Here is a 15,730-nt window from a genome sequence, read left to right as displayed (position 1 = left end):
TATTTACATAAAACAGCTCTGTTGTGTTATTCTTTTAAACTATGATAAAAGTAATAAATAAAAACAGGAAAAGTTGACAAAAAATATTTAAATGCTCTTTACTTATCATTTGTGTCAAAATTTAAGATTATTTATAAAAAAAATTGTAATGAAAATGTATTTTATCAAACATCTGATTCAAAAAGGTAAGTGCTTTTCATAAAAGTTACTTGCGCATCAGATTACATTTTTTTCAAAGGGTGCCATTTGGCATTCCTTCAATTTAAGGGTGATCAAAAGAATTGCCATCGCGGGGAGATTAAGTCGTTTTACGGTCACAATAGATTTTTCTAGCGTAACTATCTACTTATCCGACCGTAAACAACTAAATTTTATTATGCCCTTTGCAAACAAAGCGGTTTCAACCATTGTTATCTCATACATACTTGTGTACTGGGATCAACCTGGATTGTAAACGAAAATAAATACGATCGACATCGTCATACGATTACTGGCTCCATAAATAAAACATTATCATTTATATCAAATGCAAAGAGCCACAAGACTTTAAACGTAGATACATTAAAAAAAAAATTGAACATACATCTACCATGAGAGGTCAAAGATAAAGTAATTCCCATTAAAAAAAAACCTCCATAACTTATTACTATTATTCATCAATTAATTAAATAACTGAATTATTTAAAAAGAGTTTTTTTTTAAATTTGATAATAAAGATGGGTATATATGAAAGAGATCGTGTCATTTGGTCATATTATCCATGATGACTCATGGCTAATAAATATTCAGTAAACGGTCATTGGACAGACATTTGTCCGCCTCTTTAGTGTAGGGGTTAGCACATTTGGCTACATTGCTAAAAATTCTGGGTTCTATTACAAAGGGGTTAAAAATATGTTTTTTTACTTCAATTTATTTTTTAAGAATTACCCTTGCCTGGTACCTGAAGCGCAGGACTTATGATATTGCCTACTTTTAATATATAAAAAAAAACGATCGATTAAAATTTTATCAATTTGGCAGAGTGCCTTATACACCATTGGATGTAGATAAGGTTCAGCAGTAGTAAACATACATAATAAGTATATTGTTAAATGTTTGGGGAAATTCAGTGAGGACATATAAATATAAAATTAAAATTATAATTTACAACATTTTCCAAGAATTTGAGTAGTGTGGTCGTCAATAATGGGTAGAATTGGTGAATGTTACACGTGTGTAAAGTGATCACTTAAACCAGCCTATGACGGTCGTCAGCCCCGTAAATGCCCAGACTTCCATATTCTTCTTCATCTTTGATGAGATGTCAAAAAATAATATAAAATTATAATGATGTATACGGAAACATAAATAAATAATAATTAAAATAAACTCACCATCTAAGTAAATGTAGCTGGATATGTTTTTCAGATTGTCGATTATTGGACGAATGTTCTCAAAAGTAAGAGTTTCGAGGCTGTTGCTGCGTAGATCCAAGAACACGAGTCCTCTAACTCCTTCGAAGAGCCCTCCAGTAAGAGAAGACAGCCGATTTTCACTTAAAGACAGTCTCTTCAACTGAGATAGTCCGTCGAAGGCTCGTTCCGATATGAATTGCAGCACGTTTCTATCCAATAAAAGCTCTTGCAAGTTCCAGAGTTCAGCGAAAGTCAAATCTCCGATCATGCTCATTCTGTTGTTCTTCAAGTCGAGACGTTTTAAATTTGCAAGGCCGTCAAAAGATTCTCTAGTCAGAATTGATATGCTATTCTTGTCCAATTCCAAATCAGACATTTGCGTCAGATGTTTAAACGCTCCGTCGTGGAGAACGCTTATGTTGTTATTAGTAATATAGAGCTTTTGCAGTTGCGGAAGGTCGAAGAAAGAATCTCGTTTGATCTCAGTAATCCTGTTCTCGTCCAAATTAATGGTTGTCAAATTGTACAAGCTGGCAAAGGCGTTTTCCTGAAGACTGACTATTTTGTTGCGTTTCATCGATATTTCCTTCAAAGACGTCAGGTTGGCGAAGGCATACGGGGATACCTCGTCGATATTAGCGTATTGTATGGTCAGCATTCTCAGGTACCTCAAAGGTCTTAGTGCTCTCGTGGGTACGAAGCCCAGCCCGCCATCCGCCCTGACGTTGAAATTGAGTTCAACGAGATTAGTCTGAGAACCAAAGGCGGCCCAAATGGGATCTTCATTTGGGATCCCGCCGTTAAACACCCAACATTCCGCTTTGCTCGCATTTTGTGCCGCTTGATTTTCTTCGCAGTAGCAGTGAATTTTGGATTCCCTGTCAGTGATGTCACAGATGTTTGGCCTGTGTGTGTGAACTGATGCTCCCGCTGATTTTTCTTTGCGCCTTCTCTCTGTGTGTCTACATTGGACTGCCGTATCTAATATGATCAATTGAATGCATATTAACAGAAAGACAGCTTTTGGCCATCTCACCACCATTTTCGAATTGGAGCTTATTGTATGTTGGAACCTGGAATTAAAAAAAAAACAACTGTTAATATATAAAAAAATAAACATTTTTGCACCAGTAGTTCGTAACACGTTTCTTTTTCTTTATTATATCAATAAAGATAAAAACCTTTTCAATGCTAATGAAGCAGTTTGTCATTAAGATACCAAATTAATAGTTCAATCGAAGTATAAACAACAAAATCAAATATATACATCATGCTCTAAATTTTCATATATACATCGATACAGATATAAACAATACACAATACACAATCAGGTATGTCAAATACTTGAAAACGGCCGGGTCAGGAGTCGTTATAATCGTCGGGTATGTATGAGGAGATGCATGATGCATGAAGAATGTTTGCAAAGACAGAGTGGTGTGGCGTTCGATTCTCTCTGCCTACCCCTGCGGGGAAGCGGCGTGATGGTTAGTTAATTAGTTAATCAATATGTTTATGTATGGTACATAAATACACATACTATTAATCATATACCATGTGAAATTAAACGAGAAATATAAAAAAATGCAATAAAAAAGGTAATTACATAATTAATAAATATTCGCGGGCCTTTCACCACCTTCACGTTAATAATGATAAAGGTAACGGTAATGCGATACGATGCAGTGCTCTATGCACCATCAGGTGGGAATATGGATCAAAAGTAGGTGTTTGTAACTAGAAATGGAAAAATTATCATAGTGCATCTGTGTGCGACATTTATCAAAAATAATTTGAATATACGAGGTGCGTGCTCGATTCTGAGAATCCATTAAAAAAGAAAAATCGCCCATTAGAGTTAAACAAACAAGTTTACAATAGTTCCAACATCTCTCGCACAAAATTCGAAAACAGTTAGCTTTTAAAGTGATATACACAGCAAAAGCGTTTTTCACCCAGCGCTGGTTCTCTACTTACAAAATAAGATTTACGTTAAAAAAACAATTATTTAAAAAAAATGTTAAACTAAGGTATAAAAATTTAACTTACATTAGGATATGATGTAAAAAAATGTACCTTAAAAATACAAAAACTGAAACTTTATTCCAGATTTTAATTCTTTTTATTCCATCTGTTGCCTGCGGTTATTTTTAGTTCAGATAATATTTTATGTTGGAATTTATAGTATTTCATATTTTTCACATATTTTTTTAAAACTTTTTACCTTTCAATAACTCTTTTGAACTCTTTTGAAAACCATATAATTGTCTCGAAGAATTTTTTTTTTAATTATACGGTAATTCAAGCAAAAAATGCAATTGCGTTAAAAGTTTTTCATTCATTCAAACCCTTATCCGCACCCTAATGGTGCATAGGGCACTGCATCATATAAACGCAGTGTTATCTTGATCATTAATACATGAAGGAAAGGTGATCAGCCCTCTGCTTCAGGTACCAGTCCAGGGTAATATTGAATGAATATTAGGGTGAAAAAATCACTTATATTTATTTGACCCTCTCTGGGAATCGAACCCGGGACCTACAGTACACTACGGAGGCGTTAAATGTTACCTGAGATTAAAGAAAATTAAGTTGCGGGTTATTGATTATCCCGCCTTAATACCTTACTACTCCTGAGACTTATCTTAATTTAATTGGAACGTGATATAATGAATCTGCAATTAGAATGCGAACAACCTGAATACTTTTTTTAAATACAATTAATTTTAATTCTTTGTTGTTTCAAAAATCCCTGAATAGATCAATAGCATACAAATAATGATCCTATACAGGCAATACTAAATGTTTAACAACTCATGGCACCCAAGAGGAAAAAGAAATGTAACACGATTCGAAGGCATAGCCTAGGTCACGTTGTCAAGGGCAAAATGACCTACAACCTAAGGACGAGGAGAGTTGACCCCAGTAGTCTACAAAGACGATAAGTTGGGATGTAGCCAGGAAGAAAAAGAACTCATGGTACCCAAACAATTGTATAAAATAGTGATCGTATAGTTATCGAATTAAAAAACCGAATTTCGTTACCGCTTTAAATAATCGTTTTGTTTCATATTATTTTTTGACATCTCATCAAAGATGAAGAAGAATATGGAAGTCTAGGCATTTACGGGGCAAACGACCGTCATAGGCTGGTTTAAATGATCACTTTATACACGTGTAACATTCACCAATTCTAGCCATTATTGACAACCACGCTACTCAAATTCTTGGTTTTATTTACATTAACCCATTTCAAGACACTGTTCTTGAATCACTAGAATTTCACTAGGGACATCTATCTGTGAGATGAAAAGAAGCTTTTGAGCAGAAACTCTTTTATTAGTATGTGAGGTCCAAATCTTGGATTATAATCACATACATGAGAAACGCCAAAAAATATCATTTTCATTTTTTTATTTTAGCTTAAAATTTGACCACTTAATTTATTTACAACATTTTTAATGTACAAATACTTGTTAACAAAATCTGGATTACCTTCAATTATAGGAGTCATTATCATATTATTTTTTTGACATCTCATCAAAGATGAAGAAGAATTTGGAATTCTGGGCATTTACGGAAATGCCCAGATTACCATATTCTTCTTCATCACATCAACATTTTTAATGTAAAAATACTTGTTAACAAATCTGAATTATCTCCAATTATAAGAGTTATTTTATCGTTTAGTTAATGTCAATAATGAAAGAAGAACATTGTTCACAGCGCCGAACAGCGCTGGACCCGGATACTCAGTTCTACGTGTATTGCCAGAGGGCGGAGTAAAACTTCCCCAATCCGATCGCAGCCACACTGGAAATCGTACACGATCCCATACTACCCCATTGTATAGCGAGCTGAAATGTTTATAGCTAGTGCTTTACACCTAAAATATGGCGCGCTGTCCACATCTGTTGCGACATGAGTGCAGTTTGTGGAAATTATGTTTTACGGTCCATCAACTAATATGTTGTGGAATTGAAATAAAGCAAACGTAATGCGTACGTAACTCTCTCTCAGTTAGTTCGTAACATATTATTCACTTTAAATAAAAGTGTTATATTAGGTTTTAATTTTATTTATCTTTCTTACAACCAGTTGTATATGAAAATGTTTATGTGTGTATGTATACACACACACATACACACTTATATATATTTATATATATATATATATATATATATATATATATATATATATATATATATATATATATATATATATATATATATATATATATATATATATATATATATATATATATGTATATATATAATATATTTATATACATATATATAAATATTCGACAGCAACCCTCATCAGGCCGGCCCAGGAACGTGTGGAGTTTAGGAGATGGTCGCCAACCTCTGATAGAAGTGGCATGAGAAGAAGAAGAAAATGTATGCATTTTGCAGACTTTGACACTAATATTCGCGAAGACTGATCACTTTGCCATACTTATCGAAAAACGGTTGATTTAAAATAATAACGACAGAAAAAACCAACGCATTTCTGTATTTCTAAAAATAGAAGCTTTGTGTGTTATTTAAAGATTTTTTAAAAAATACATCGGAAAGAGAATATTCTAACCACGTTTTATTTTCATTAATTGATTCGGCAGTCACTTTGTGGTAAAATTTATATATATATGTATATTTTTTATTAATAATTTACTTAGTAAATACCACTATTTCTTAAAATTTAATACGGTGTTTGAAAATGATGCGGAATACACAGTAGATTATAAGAAATTGCGGTATTTACTAAGTAAAACGTTCAATCAAAACACGATATATTTCTATAGACTCATACTTATTACGTTAGGTATAATATTGGTTTTATGACCAAAAAAATGCAAGCTTTATTAATCGTTTTAAACGAGTATATCACTCTTCTTAATGTTATTGTTTCGTAAGTTGATCACTAGTATAAAGATATCATTCGAGAATTTCAAAGTTGCTAGGCACTTTGCTCTCGATATCGTTAAGCTGTCAAATTATATTCCCTTCGACGAGCTCGCAACATGCATTCTCTGAGATGCCTTTGTCTATCCTGGCTGCATTTTCCCGCCTTGACATTATATCGGTTAACTGCCATGCTTTTATTCCTGCGTACCCAGCTTCGATTGGAATGGGATCATCTTTAACAGGATCATAGACCTGAACAAAGGATGTACGTAGTTGCACATTGTTTTTTATTATTATTTTTATATCATAAAAATCAAAAACGAAATTGTGAAATCCTAATAAAATGCCTTTCAAACAGTTTGTCATCGGGTTAGTATAATATTCAATAAAAGTCTTTCAATAACAAAAAGAATGTACATAGTTACAAATTGTTTTTTCTTATATGTATAAAAAATCACAAACCAAATTATGAAATTTCTTGAATGTTTTTGGCAGATACTTTGTGGCACATTTTATTAACTTGTATATACATACACACATAAACATTTTCATATATAACTAGTTGTTAGAAAGAGAAATAAAATTAAAACTGCAAATCACATAACACTTTCATTTAAAGTGAATAATGTGTAAAATATATGTTTGCATATATAACGTTTATGGATACATACATACACATAATAGAACAAGCGTCGAGTGGGTATCTTCAAAAGAAACCTAAAAACATTTTTATAAAGTATTTTTATTTTTTATCATATCCTTTTATTTGGTGAATACTATATAAGTATCCTTTACGGGAGAAAAAAAACAAACAAAATATTAATGGACTATCCTGTGGACTGAGGCCTATAAATTCCCAAATTCTCTTCGCAGCATTAAGCCTGAGTAAACCGTCTTCCCCGACTTGTTCAAAAATCGCCCGCGGTGCCTAAAAGTTTAGTTTATCCACCCTCGCCTTGTACGTAGGCTTCTTTGAACATTTACTGGCTACTTACACAGAACATTGTTGGCTAAAAAACATTTATTATTTTTACATCTTGATATCTCAATATCCAAAAATGGAGAAAAATATGGAAGTCTGGGTATTTACAGAGCTTATGGCTTGTCATCGGGTGGTTAAGTAATCATATTACACGCAAGCAATTATATTCACCATTCTACCCATGAATGACTTCCACACTACTCCTATATATATCATAAATCACATGATGCTGTATATGCATGCGAATTCCCTGAAGCCGTCATTGGTGGATTTGAGCAGGCCTCATATTTAGCAGAGGCCCATTTTTTTTTAAAATATATAAAATCCTAACCGGATTATTTTACATTCTGGGAAAAGTCTTAAAAAATGATTATAAATTTTTATGCAGCTTTTAATTTAGTCAGTTATTTTGATTGCAGCATTTGGAGTGCATTACAATAGTTCATAAAAATTAGGTTTTTCCACATAACAGTTGTTTTTATATTTTGACATCTGTACGTAGATGGAGAAGAATATTCTCGTCTGGGTATTTGTATACTAAGACTTGTAAATATATTCTTTTTCATTAATATAAAGATGTCGAAAAGTTTTTAAAAAATATTTAGATTTGGGAACAAGGATTTGGACAGACCTAAAATGTTGTGCTTCTATTATTTATCCTTTTCATTTAAAGAAAAATTATTTTCAATATAATCGATATTTGAAGCACTTACTTTGTGATTTTCAATTTTATAATTAAAATGTTACTTTGTTTTAGAATCACTATAAATATTTTTTGTGACTTAATTATAATGTCTACCGCTTTCGAAGCTAACCGGTAGACATTATAATTAAGTTATTATTAAATATTTGTAGTGATTCTAAAACAGTTACATTTTAATTATATTTAAAATAATATTTTCATTTTCATTTTAGATTGACAATAAGAATAAACATTATAATGTCCCAATTATTCAATCTATAAATGAAAACGGTTATGTTCTATCCGATTGAAAACCTTCCGATAAATTAAATTAATAAAAAAAAGTTAACCGAGTGAATATATTCAATAAACTTTTTTTAAATGGGAAACTAAAAAAGGCTTTTTTCAATTAGTAAGGTGCTTCCAACCTGATCCAATCAACAAATATTTATCTCAATGAATTTTGTGAAACGTGGAAAAAATTCAATCAGCACTTTTACGCACCAAAGCAAACATTTTATAAAGGAATTTTCATCTAAAAATTAAGCTAATTTTAATTTCCCCGAAATACTGTATTTTTAATATTCACTTTATTCATGGATTAGGAATTGAATTTATTCTGCGATTCATTATGAATAAAGCCCTATTTAATAATTATTAATTAAAACCATAAACGAATTATCTTTATTTATGAAATTCTAGCTGTACCCAACAAGCGTTTTTGTTGATCAGACATAAATATTAAGAAAATAGATAGAACACATTTATATTATTTTTTGACATCTCAATATAATTGAAGAAGAATATGAAAGTCTGGGCGTTTACGGGGCTTACGACCGTCACAGGCTGGTTTGGTTTTCATGTTGAGTAGTCAAAAAATAATATGAAAAATAACTCCTTTAATGGAGATAATCCAGATTTGTGAGCAATTATTTGGCCACACTCAAAATGTTGGACACATTTATATTAATTTTTACTATACGATGTATTTCGGCCAACAGTAATAAAGCATTTGTCAAGAAACAGTATTCACCATAAGCTATTTAGTATTGCTTGTGTTTCTGTATTATTCAACAGATGGCACTGCCATTGCGGTAAAGAAGGTAAAACTATTTTTTTAAATAATTAAATATCACACCGCTTCTTCTCAGGGGTAGGCAGAGAGAGAAGAATGCCACGCCAATCTGTTTTGAAAAAAAAATGCCTGTTTCGCACGCATGTATCTATTTATACATATCCGCCGATTAGACTCCTTAACCCCCTTTTTTCTTTAATTAAATTTTTAACTAATTCCTCGCTCCAAAAATATTTAATTTGCTGCCCGAAACCATTAAGATTTCCAGGAGTGATCAGGTCTTTAAGAACAGTGTCCGTCGATGGTTACTTAACATTGGAAGGGACAAGGTGGAAAGTGAATTAATTAAAGTCCAGGTGTAATGATCACATTGAAAAACCTTAAAACATAAATTATTTTTGTATCTCCTGTATGTTATGTTTAAAATCTAATCATTAAAAAAAATATATGTATAAGTATATTAAAAATTAAAAAATATATATATAAACTTTGTATTACCATGTTAGTATTCGGCTCAACACAGGCCATGCCTAAAGAGCCGTAATACGTATAATAAATGTGTATATGAAATGAATATGTATATTGAATGTATCTATGTATTATGAAAATAAATAAATAAATAAATAAAATAAATAAATAAATAAATAAACTGTATGGTTTTACTTGTAATAGATAAAAACAGCTGTAAAAAGAATGTGATTCAAATAGTATATCGTTTAGATTCTGATTGCGTCAGTTACTGACTCAACGTAAACCCGCCTTCATTTTTTTAATAAGGATTTCAAGTTAACAGGTCTTCACTTAACGCTGTCCTCAAATTTTATGAGGACCGAGAGGATTGGAGATGAATCGTGCACCAAATCCCTAACATCTGACCGCAACGCTCAGCATTAAACAAGAAGACTTAGAAGTAAGGATGTCATATCAGGTAAAACTACATACACTTTGAAGCGAGATTTCCTTACGAATAAAAAGCAAGGTAAAAAAGAATAGCTCTATAAGTAATCTAATTTATCTGCTCCGTAGCTCGGAGCGTGGTGTAACAATAGTAGATCCAATATATGGATTCACATCACGTATCTGGGACGTAACATACGTATTCCATACGTTTTCATTCCAACTTTCAAATTCCTTCATAGTATCAATGGTAGTAAGAGTTACTGCTCATTCTACCTTTTTAAAAGTTTCCAGAAAACGCTTTTATCTGCGGTTTCTGCGTTCTGTCAATGAAATGGTGGCAGTAAACGTTACAATTTTTAAACTATGTATGTAAGAACAATGCAACTGAACAAATTCGGTGGTAACTTTAAATACTTTTTGAATTCATTTTTAAATTGTATATTTTTTAATGAAAGTTATAAAGAAAATACTGAAGTATGTTGTTTATTTAAAAAACATTCAAGTCATTAATTTTATTTAATTAATTAGTAAGATTAACTCCTTTAAAACGTTTTTAAAGTAGTTTTAAACTTTTTCTTGAATGTTTTTCATACACACTGTGGCACATTTTATAAACTTTATAATTTTTTTTTTGTTTTTAATCACTTTTTTACTGGTACATTTTTTCTAAACGGTTTCGAAAAGAATCGTGTCATCATCAGTGTTAAACATGTACTGAGTATAAAATGTACAATTTTTAAGTATTTACTCTACCTCAAAAATCTTTAAAATAAAGTAAATTTGTATAAATAGTTGTTTTAATTTAAATGTTCATGCGTATTCAAGGAACATCTTTGGGGTAAATTGCAAATATCGAAATAGATAAAAAAAAAACATAAAAAAATATTTGGAATACGTAAAATCCCCGTACTGTAATGAATTGACGTGTATGTTCGTAATATATTTCTTGCCTACTGAATTGAAAAGCTTTAAGCTCAGTAACTCAGGATTTGAAAATATCGCTCGGATAACTTCTGATCCGGGATTGTTAATTCGAGGTATTTTCTGACAACGAAAACAAAAGGCTGTTTCCACGACCGCTACGAATTCCGTAAAAAGCGTAATAGACTGTTTTCACAAAGAAGAACTTTTTTTATTTAAAAAAAATAATTTGAATTTTTAATTTGTTATCTTCATTAGTATAATCATTTAATCATCAAAATAGAATCTGTAAACCTTCACAGTTAAGTTGTAAACATATTTTGAGATAAAACACAAGTGTATCATTTATAAATTAATCATGTCTTATCAGTGAAAGCGGAAACAATAATTAACATATCTTTTAAGTAGAAAAACCTAGATTTGTGAACAATGATTCGGACACCCTTAAAATATGCACAGTTAAAAAACAAATGTCATGTATGAGTATATCCTGAATATTGTCTGGGAGGGAAATTACGGGGTATATGTTATTTTAAGCATTCGAATATTGCGTATTTCTGGATTTCGTTTTGTCTCGGAAATTGCTTTATTTATCGACTCTTTACCGACAATTTATCGAACTCCCAGAGCGGCTGTTCATTAAACATTAATATAATTCTGGCGACTTCGGTCCACCGCGCCCCGTCCCGATCGGGTGTGACGTCACAGCCCGGTAATAACGTGACCCCGATAATAATTTACGACCCCTGTTTACCGTTCGCCATGGTCCATGGTCCAGCGGCGGTCGGATTCACGATTGAATTCGGCTCCGAATAAAAACATCTAATTTATTTTTATTACTGGAATTTTTCGTGGCATCTTTATGCGCTTCGTATTAATTTTTCCTTTTTCCCGTCTAATATGACTAGCAAAAAGAAAATGAATCTAACGGTGATTGATTCCATTACATAGTCATTGAAGGTAAGATTTATACAATTCGTATTGATTAATCTAACGGTGATGGATTCCATTACATTGCCATTGAAGGTAAGATTTATACAATTCGTATTAAAAAGAAGATTAATCTAACGGTGATTGATTCCATTACATTGTCATTGAAGGTAAGATTTATACAATTCGTTTTAAAAAGAAGTTATATTTAGGTATTATAACAGGTGTGGTACAAATGATTTATATAAAGGATTTAATGGTGAAAAACACGACTGCCGTATAAGAATGTTAAAATCTATATTAAAGGTCGTTTTAAGTTTGAGCATTTCAGATCTACATAATACCCTGGCATTTGGCTACTTTATTGAACGTCCATATAAAATATATTTTTAAAAGATTTATTTTTTTATTATTTTGGAATTAATTATAATTATTTTGAAACTCTTGGGAATCAAACCTGGTTCTTCAGCACGCTAACTTATTAACATTACACTAATATTTAAAAGTATTAACTTACTACGTTCGCACTTTTTTAAAATCATTTTTACTATTTATTTTATCTAAATTTATGTATTTGTATTTTTTTTAACCGCTTTTTCATTAGATTCAATCTGAATTTAAATACCCGTTGCTTAAATATTAGCCAAAATCACTAACGAAAATAATAAAAAATCTTGGTTATATTTTGTTTAATCGATCTACATAACGCCAAAATGCGAAGGAACACAGAACTCATTGGAATCATTTATCAACGGTCGTTATATAAACTACAGTATTGGAAAATTCCAGTGATGAAATTTACAATAAATTCTAGTTGAATACCAAAGCAATTTATCAAAAAAAAGCGAGACATGGTTTGGTAGAAATTCGTTCAGTAACGTGGCGCTACATCACTTTTATCATCAATCATGAGCGTTAAGTTAAAAATGCAATTTGGAGTTGCAACGTCAGAGATGCATGCGCACTGCAGTGACTAACAATCAATCGTTATATTGTTATTGATTCCTTCCATTTCTTCAATATGGATACCATGCAAACATCGAGTTTTCCTCAAAAACTGTAATAAATATAAGTAACTGTTACCAAAACAAATCTGTTTTTTCAATTTCTTCTTCTAAACCATATCTGAACCAAATGGTGCATAAGGCACTGCATTATACAGAAGCAGTGTTATCTTGTTCGTTAAATACAAACAAAGAATTGTGATCAGCCCTGCGTTTCAGATACTAGTCTAGGGTAATATTAAATAAGTAGAATTGTAAAAAATAACAGATATTTATTTTGATCTTCCTAGGAATCAAACCCGGGACCACAAATATGGCAAACTAACCCGCTTACAAACTAACACGCTTCATTACACTACAGAGAAAAAATTGCAGCAACATATGTAGTATTCTAAAATAGAGGATTTTTTAAAATTTATTTTAAATTGTATTTTATATACGGATTTTTATCAACCTACGTAAAAACATGTTTTTTATAACCTTACGCCGCTTTCCCGCAGGGGTGGGCAGAGAGAATAGAATGCCACACCACTCTGTCCTTGCAAACATTCTTCGTCTCTTCCACGTTTATGCATCTCCTCATACATACCCGCCGATCGTTACGACTCCTAACCTGACCACTTTCAAGTATTTGGCATACCTGATCGTGCCATATTTTTCTTGGTCTTTCTCTGCTCCTTTTTCCACTTACAGTCGCCTCATAAATTAGTTTTACCCTTCTTTCCTCACTCATTCGTTCAACATGTCCAAACTGTGTCAACACACCTTTCTTAATTTTATCGATAGTGCTTATCTCAGTTTTGCATTCCTTACTTATTTCCCTATTCGCACATCTATCATACATCTTTATTACCTTTTCATTTTCTTATTTTTTTCCTTGAATTGTGAGAAAGTGTGTGCAATATTTTCACTTCTGACTCCCTGTTAAGTGGTATTTGTGAAAAAGAGTTATAAAACATGTGATGAGAAAGATGATTAGCAAAAGTATTTTGTGTACAGATGTGTCGCTTACGAAAAATCTATAATATAATAGTAATATTTATTTAATATCATTTTATTAAGTTGAAGTGAAAAAGATAAAAAAAAATGATAGAAAATTATTGTAAAATTAAATTGATAGTCAGATTTAAAACCAAAAGGAATTCATTCATTAAAACTGATTTTTTGCTCAAAGCTTTATTTGTTTTCCCTGTTTTCCTTTGCCTCTTATTAATTTCAGCTCCGGCTAAAGCCACTGAACTCCTAAATCATTTCCCTGTCTTACTGTTTACCCAAACGTTTTCTTGACCTTTACACTCCAGTGCTAATGTTTACTCACCCAATAATACGAAGCCCTTCCCTTAGCTACATTACAGGGAATCCTATTACAATTGAAAACACACAGATTAATCCTAAGGCGCAAAAACAGCTTTATCGATAGGTATTAAGAACTTAGATATTATTTCATTAGTTTTTCCACAAAAAATATTTATCAAAGATTAATTTAAATTATTATTAGAATTTCTTTTTTTTATTGAAATATATGTATTTGTTTTCAAAATATATATTTAAATAATACTAAATAGTTGGTTAATATACAATACATTTCAAATATAACGTTTCTACCTCTCTAATAAAGTAGATACTTGTGTTTAGAGAGGGAGTTCGTTTTACAATTGTTTTTTTAACAAAGTAAATTAAATTTAAAATTATAAACAAACAAAAAAAATTAAAAATATTCTTTCGTATTGAGGAGAGGTAGGAGTGAGTCTTAAAAGACATTGATAGCATTGATATTTATTAGTGTACAATAAAAAAATCCATGCATATCGAGAAATTTAAATTTTTGACCAACGAACGCTTTCACCCTACTCATTGTTTTTAAAAAAATGTTAATAATATTATTAAATAACCACTCACCGAGATTTCTATGTCTAACAGTTTCGAGATGTACCCGTCTCTTTATTAGGGTAATCACTACCACAGCATGCAAACAATTATGAAACATGCCTTTACCCTATTTCAAACTGGTCAACGTTATATATACTTTTTTTTTTAAGTTTTGTAAGGACGAATGTCATAAAAAATTATTTTTTATGACTTCATAATATTCAATTAAAAAGTAAAAGATGTATAGAAATTCATTGAGAGCAAAATTATATTACTTATTGATTCGGCATTAACTATATCGAGTGACATGTTATGCAAGTGTTTTAGTTTTTTTTTATAATAGGAGCAAAATTGTTACATAGAATTTATATCAAAGATATGTGCTATTTTTTTTATGATATAGCAATGCATCGATATAATACAGTGCATTTATGCGTGTACGTGTATTTTAAGTTTTATAAATTACTTTCTTAATCACTCGTAAAAATTCCGTAAAAAAATAACGATGTTATTTTTTTACGGAAACAATCCTTTTTTTAGGAAGACTCGACATCCAAATTATTTTCCTAGAAAATTACGTTTTAATAATAGAACAAGGTAATGATATAACATTGTGAAAATGTTGAGAGAGATTATTATTTTCAACATTTATAAACGTTTAATAAAACTGTTATTACCTCGCAGAATGAACATCATATTTAGGAACATAAATAAGATTTTTAACACCGTTTTCTCAGAAACACTTTACATGCGATAGCTTTGTTCAAAGTCCAGTAATTTGCCTTAGCGGAGAAAATATTTAAAGCCCTGGTACAGTTTTTAGGTATATTATACCGTGTTTTTAAACAAATCGTTGCAGCTGAGTAATAAATAACTTTCGTTGTTAAGTTTCTCTCACCATTATCATGTTTTCATACACCGTGGAAAATATATAAAATGCAAACTATCATTAACATACTAGAGTGTAGTTGTATAGTTTTTAGTGAAATATACGAAGAAAGTTTATTTTTCATTACAGGTTTTGCACTGAAAATTCCGTGTAGTTTTATGGGATTATGTCCACAAT

The 15,730-nt window shown here is 31.1% G+C and overlaps 1 protein-coding gene across 1 annotated transcript in view; it reads right to left on the bottom strand.

Annotated features, from left to right (window-relative positions):
- Positions 1–15,730, bottom strand: part of LOC148304326 (connectin-like) — a 188,303-nt gene that overhangs the window by 46,372 nt on the left and 126,201 nt on the right. The window contains exon 5 of the mRNA XM_088268498.1: positions 1,377–2,470. Within this exon, the coding sequence (XP_088124624.1) occupies positions 1,377–2,439 (1,063 nt within the window). The 5' untranslated portion in view covers positions 2,440–2,470. The remainder of the gene's footprint in view (positions 1–1,376; positions 2,471–15,730) is intronic.

Source organism: Brachycentrus maculatus, unplaced genomic scaffold (assembly GCF_059751285.1).
Source record: "Brachycentrus maculatus isolate JH-2025_06_01 unplaced genomic scaffold, ASM5975128v1 h1tg000325l, whole genome shotgun sequence".
In the NCBI taxonomy this organism is placed as follows: Eukaryota; Metazoa; Arthropoda; class Insecta; order Trichoptera; family Brachycentridae; genus Brachycentrus; species Brachycentrus maculatus.
Note: the sequence above shows the minus strand (reverse complement) of the source record. Positions and strands in the feature narration are given on the sequence as shown.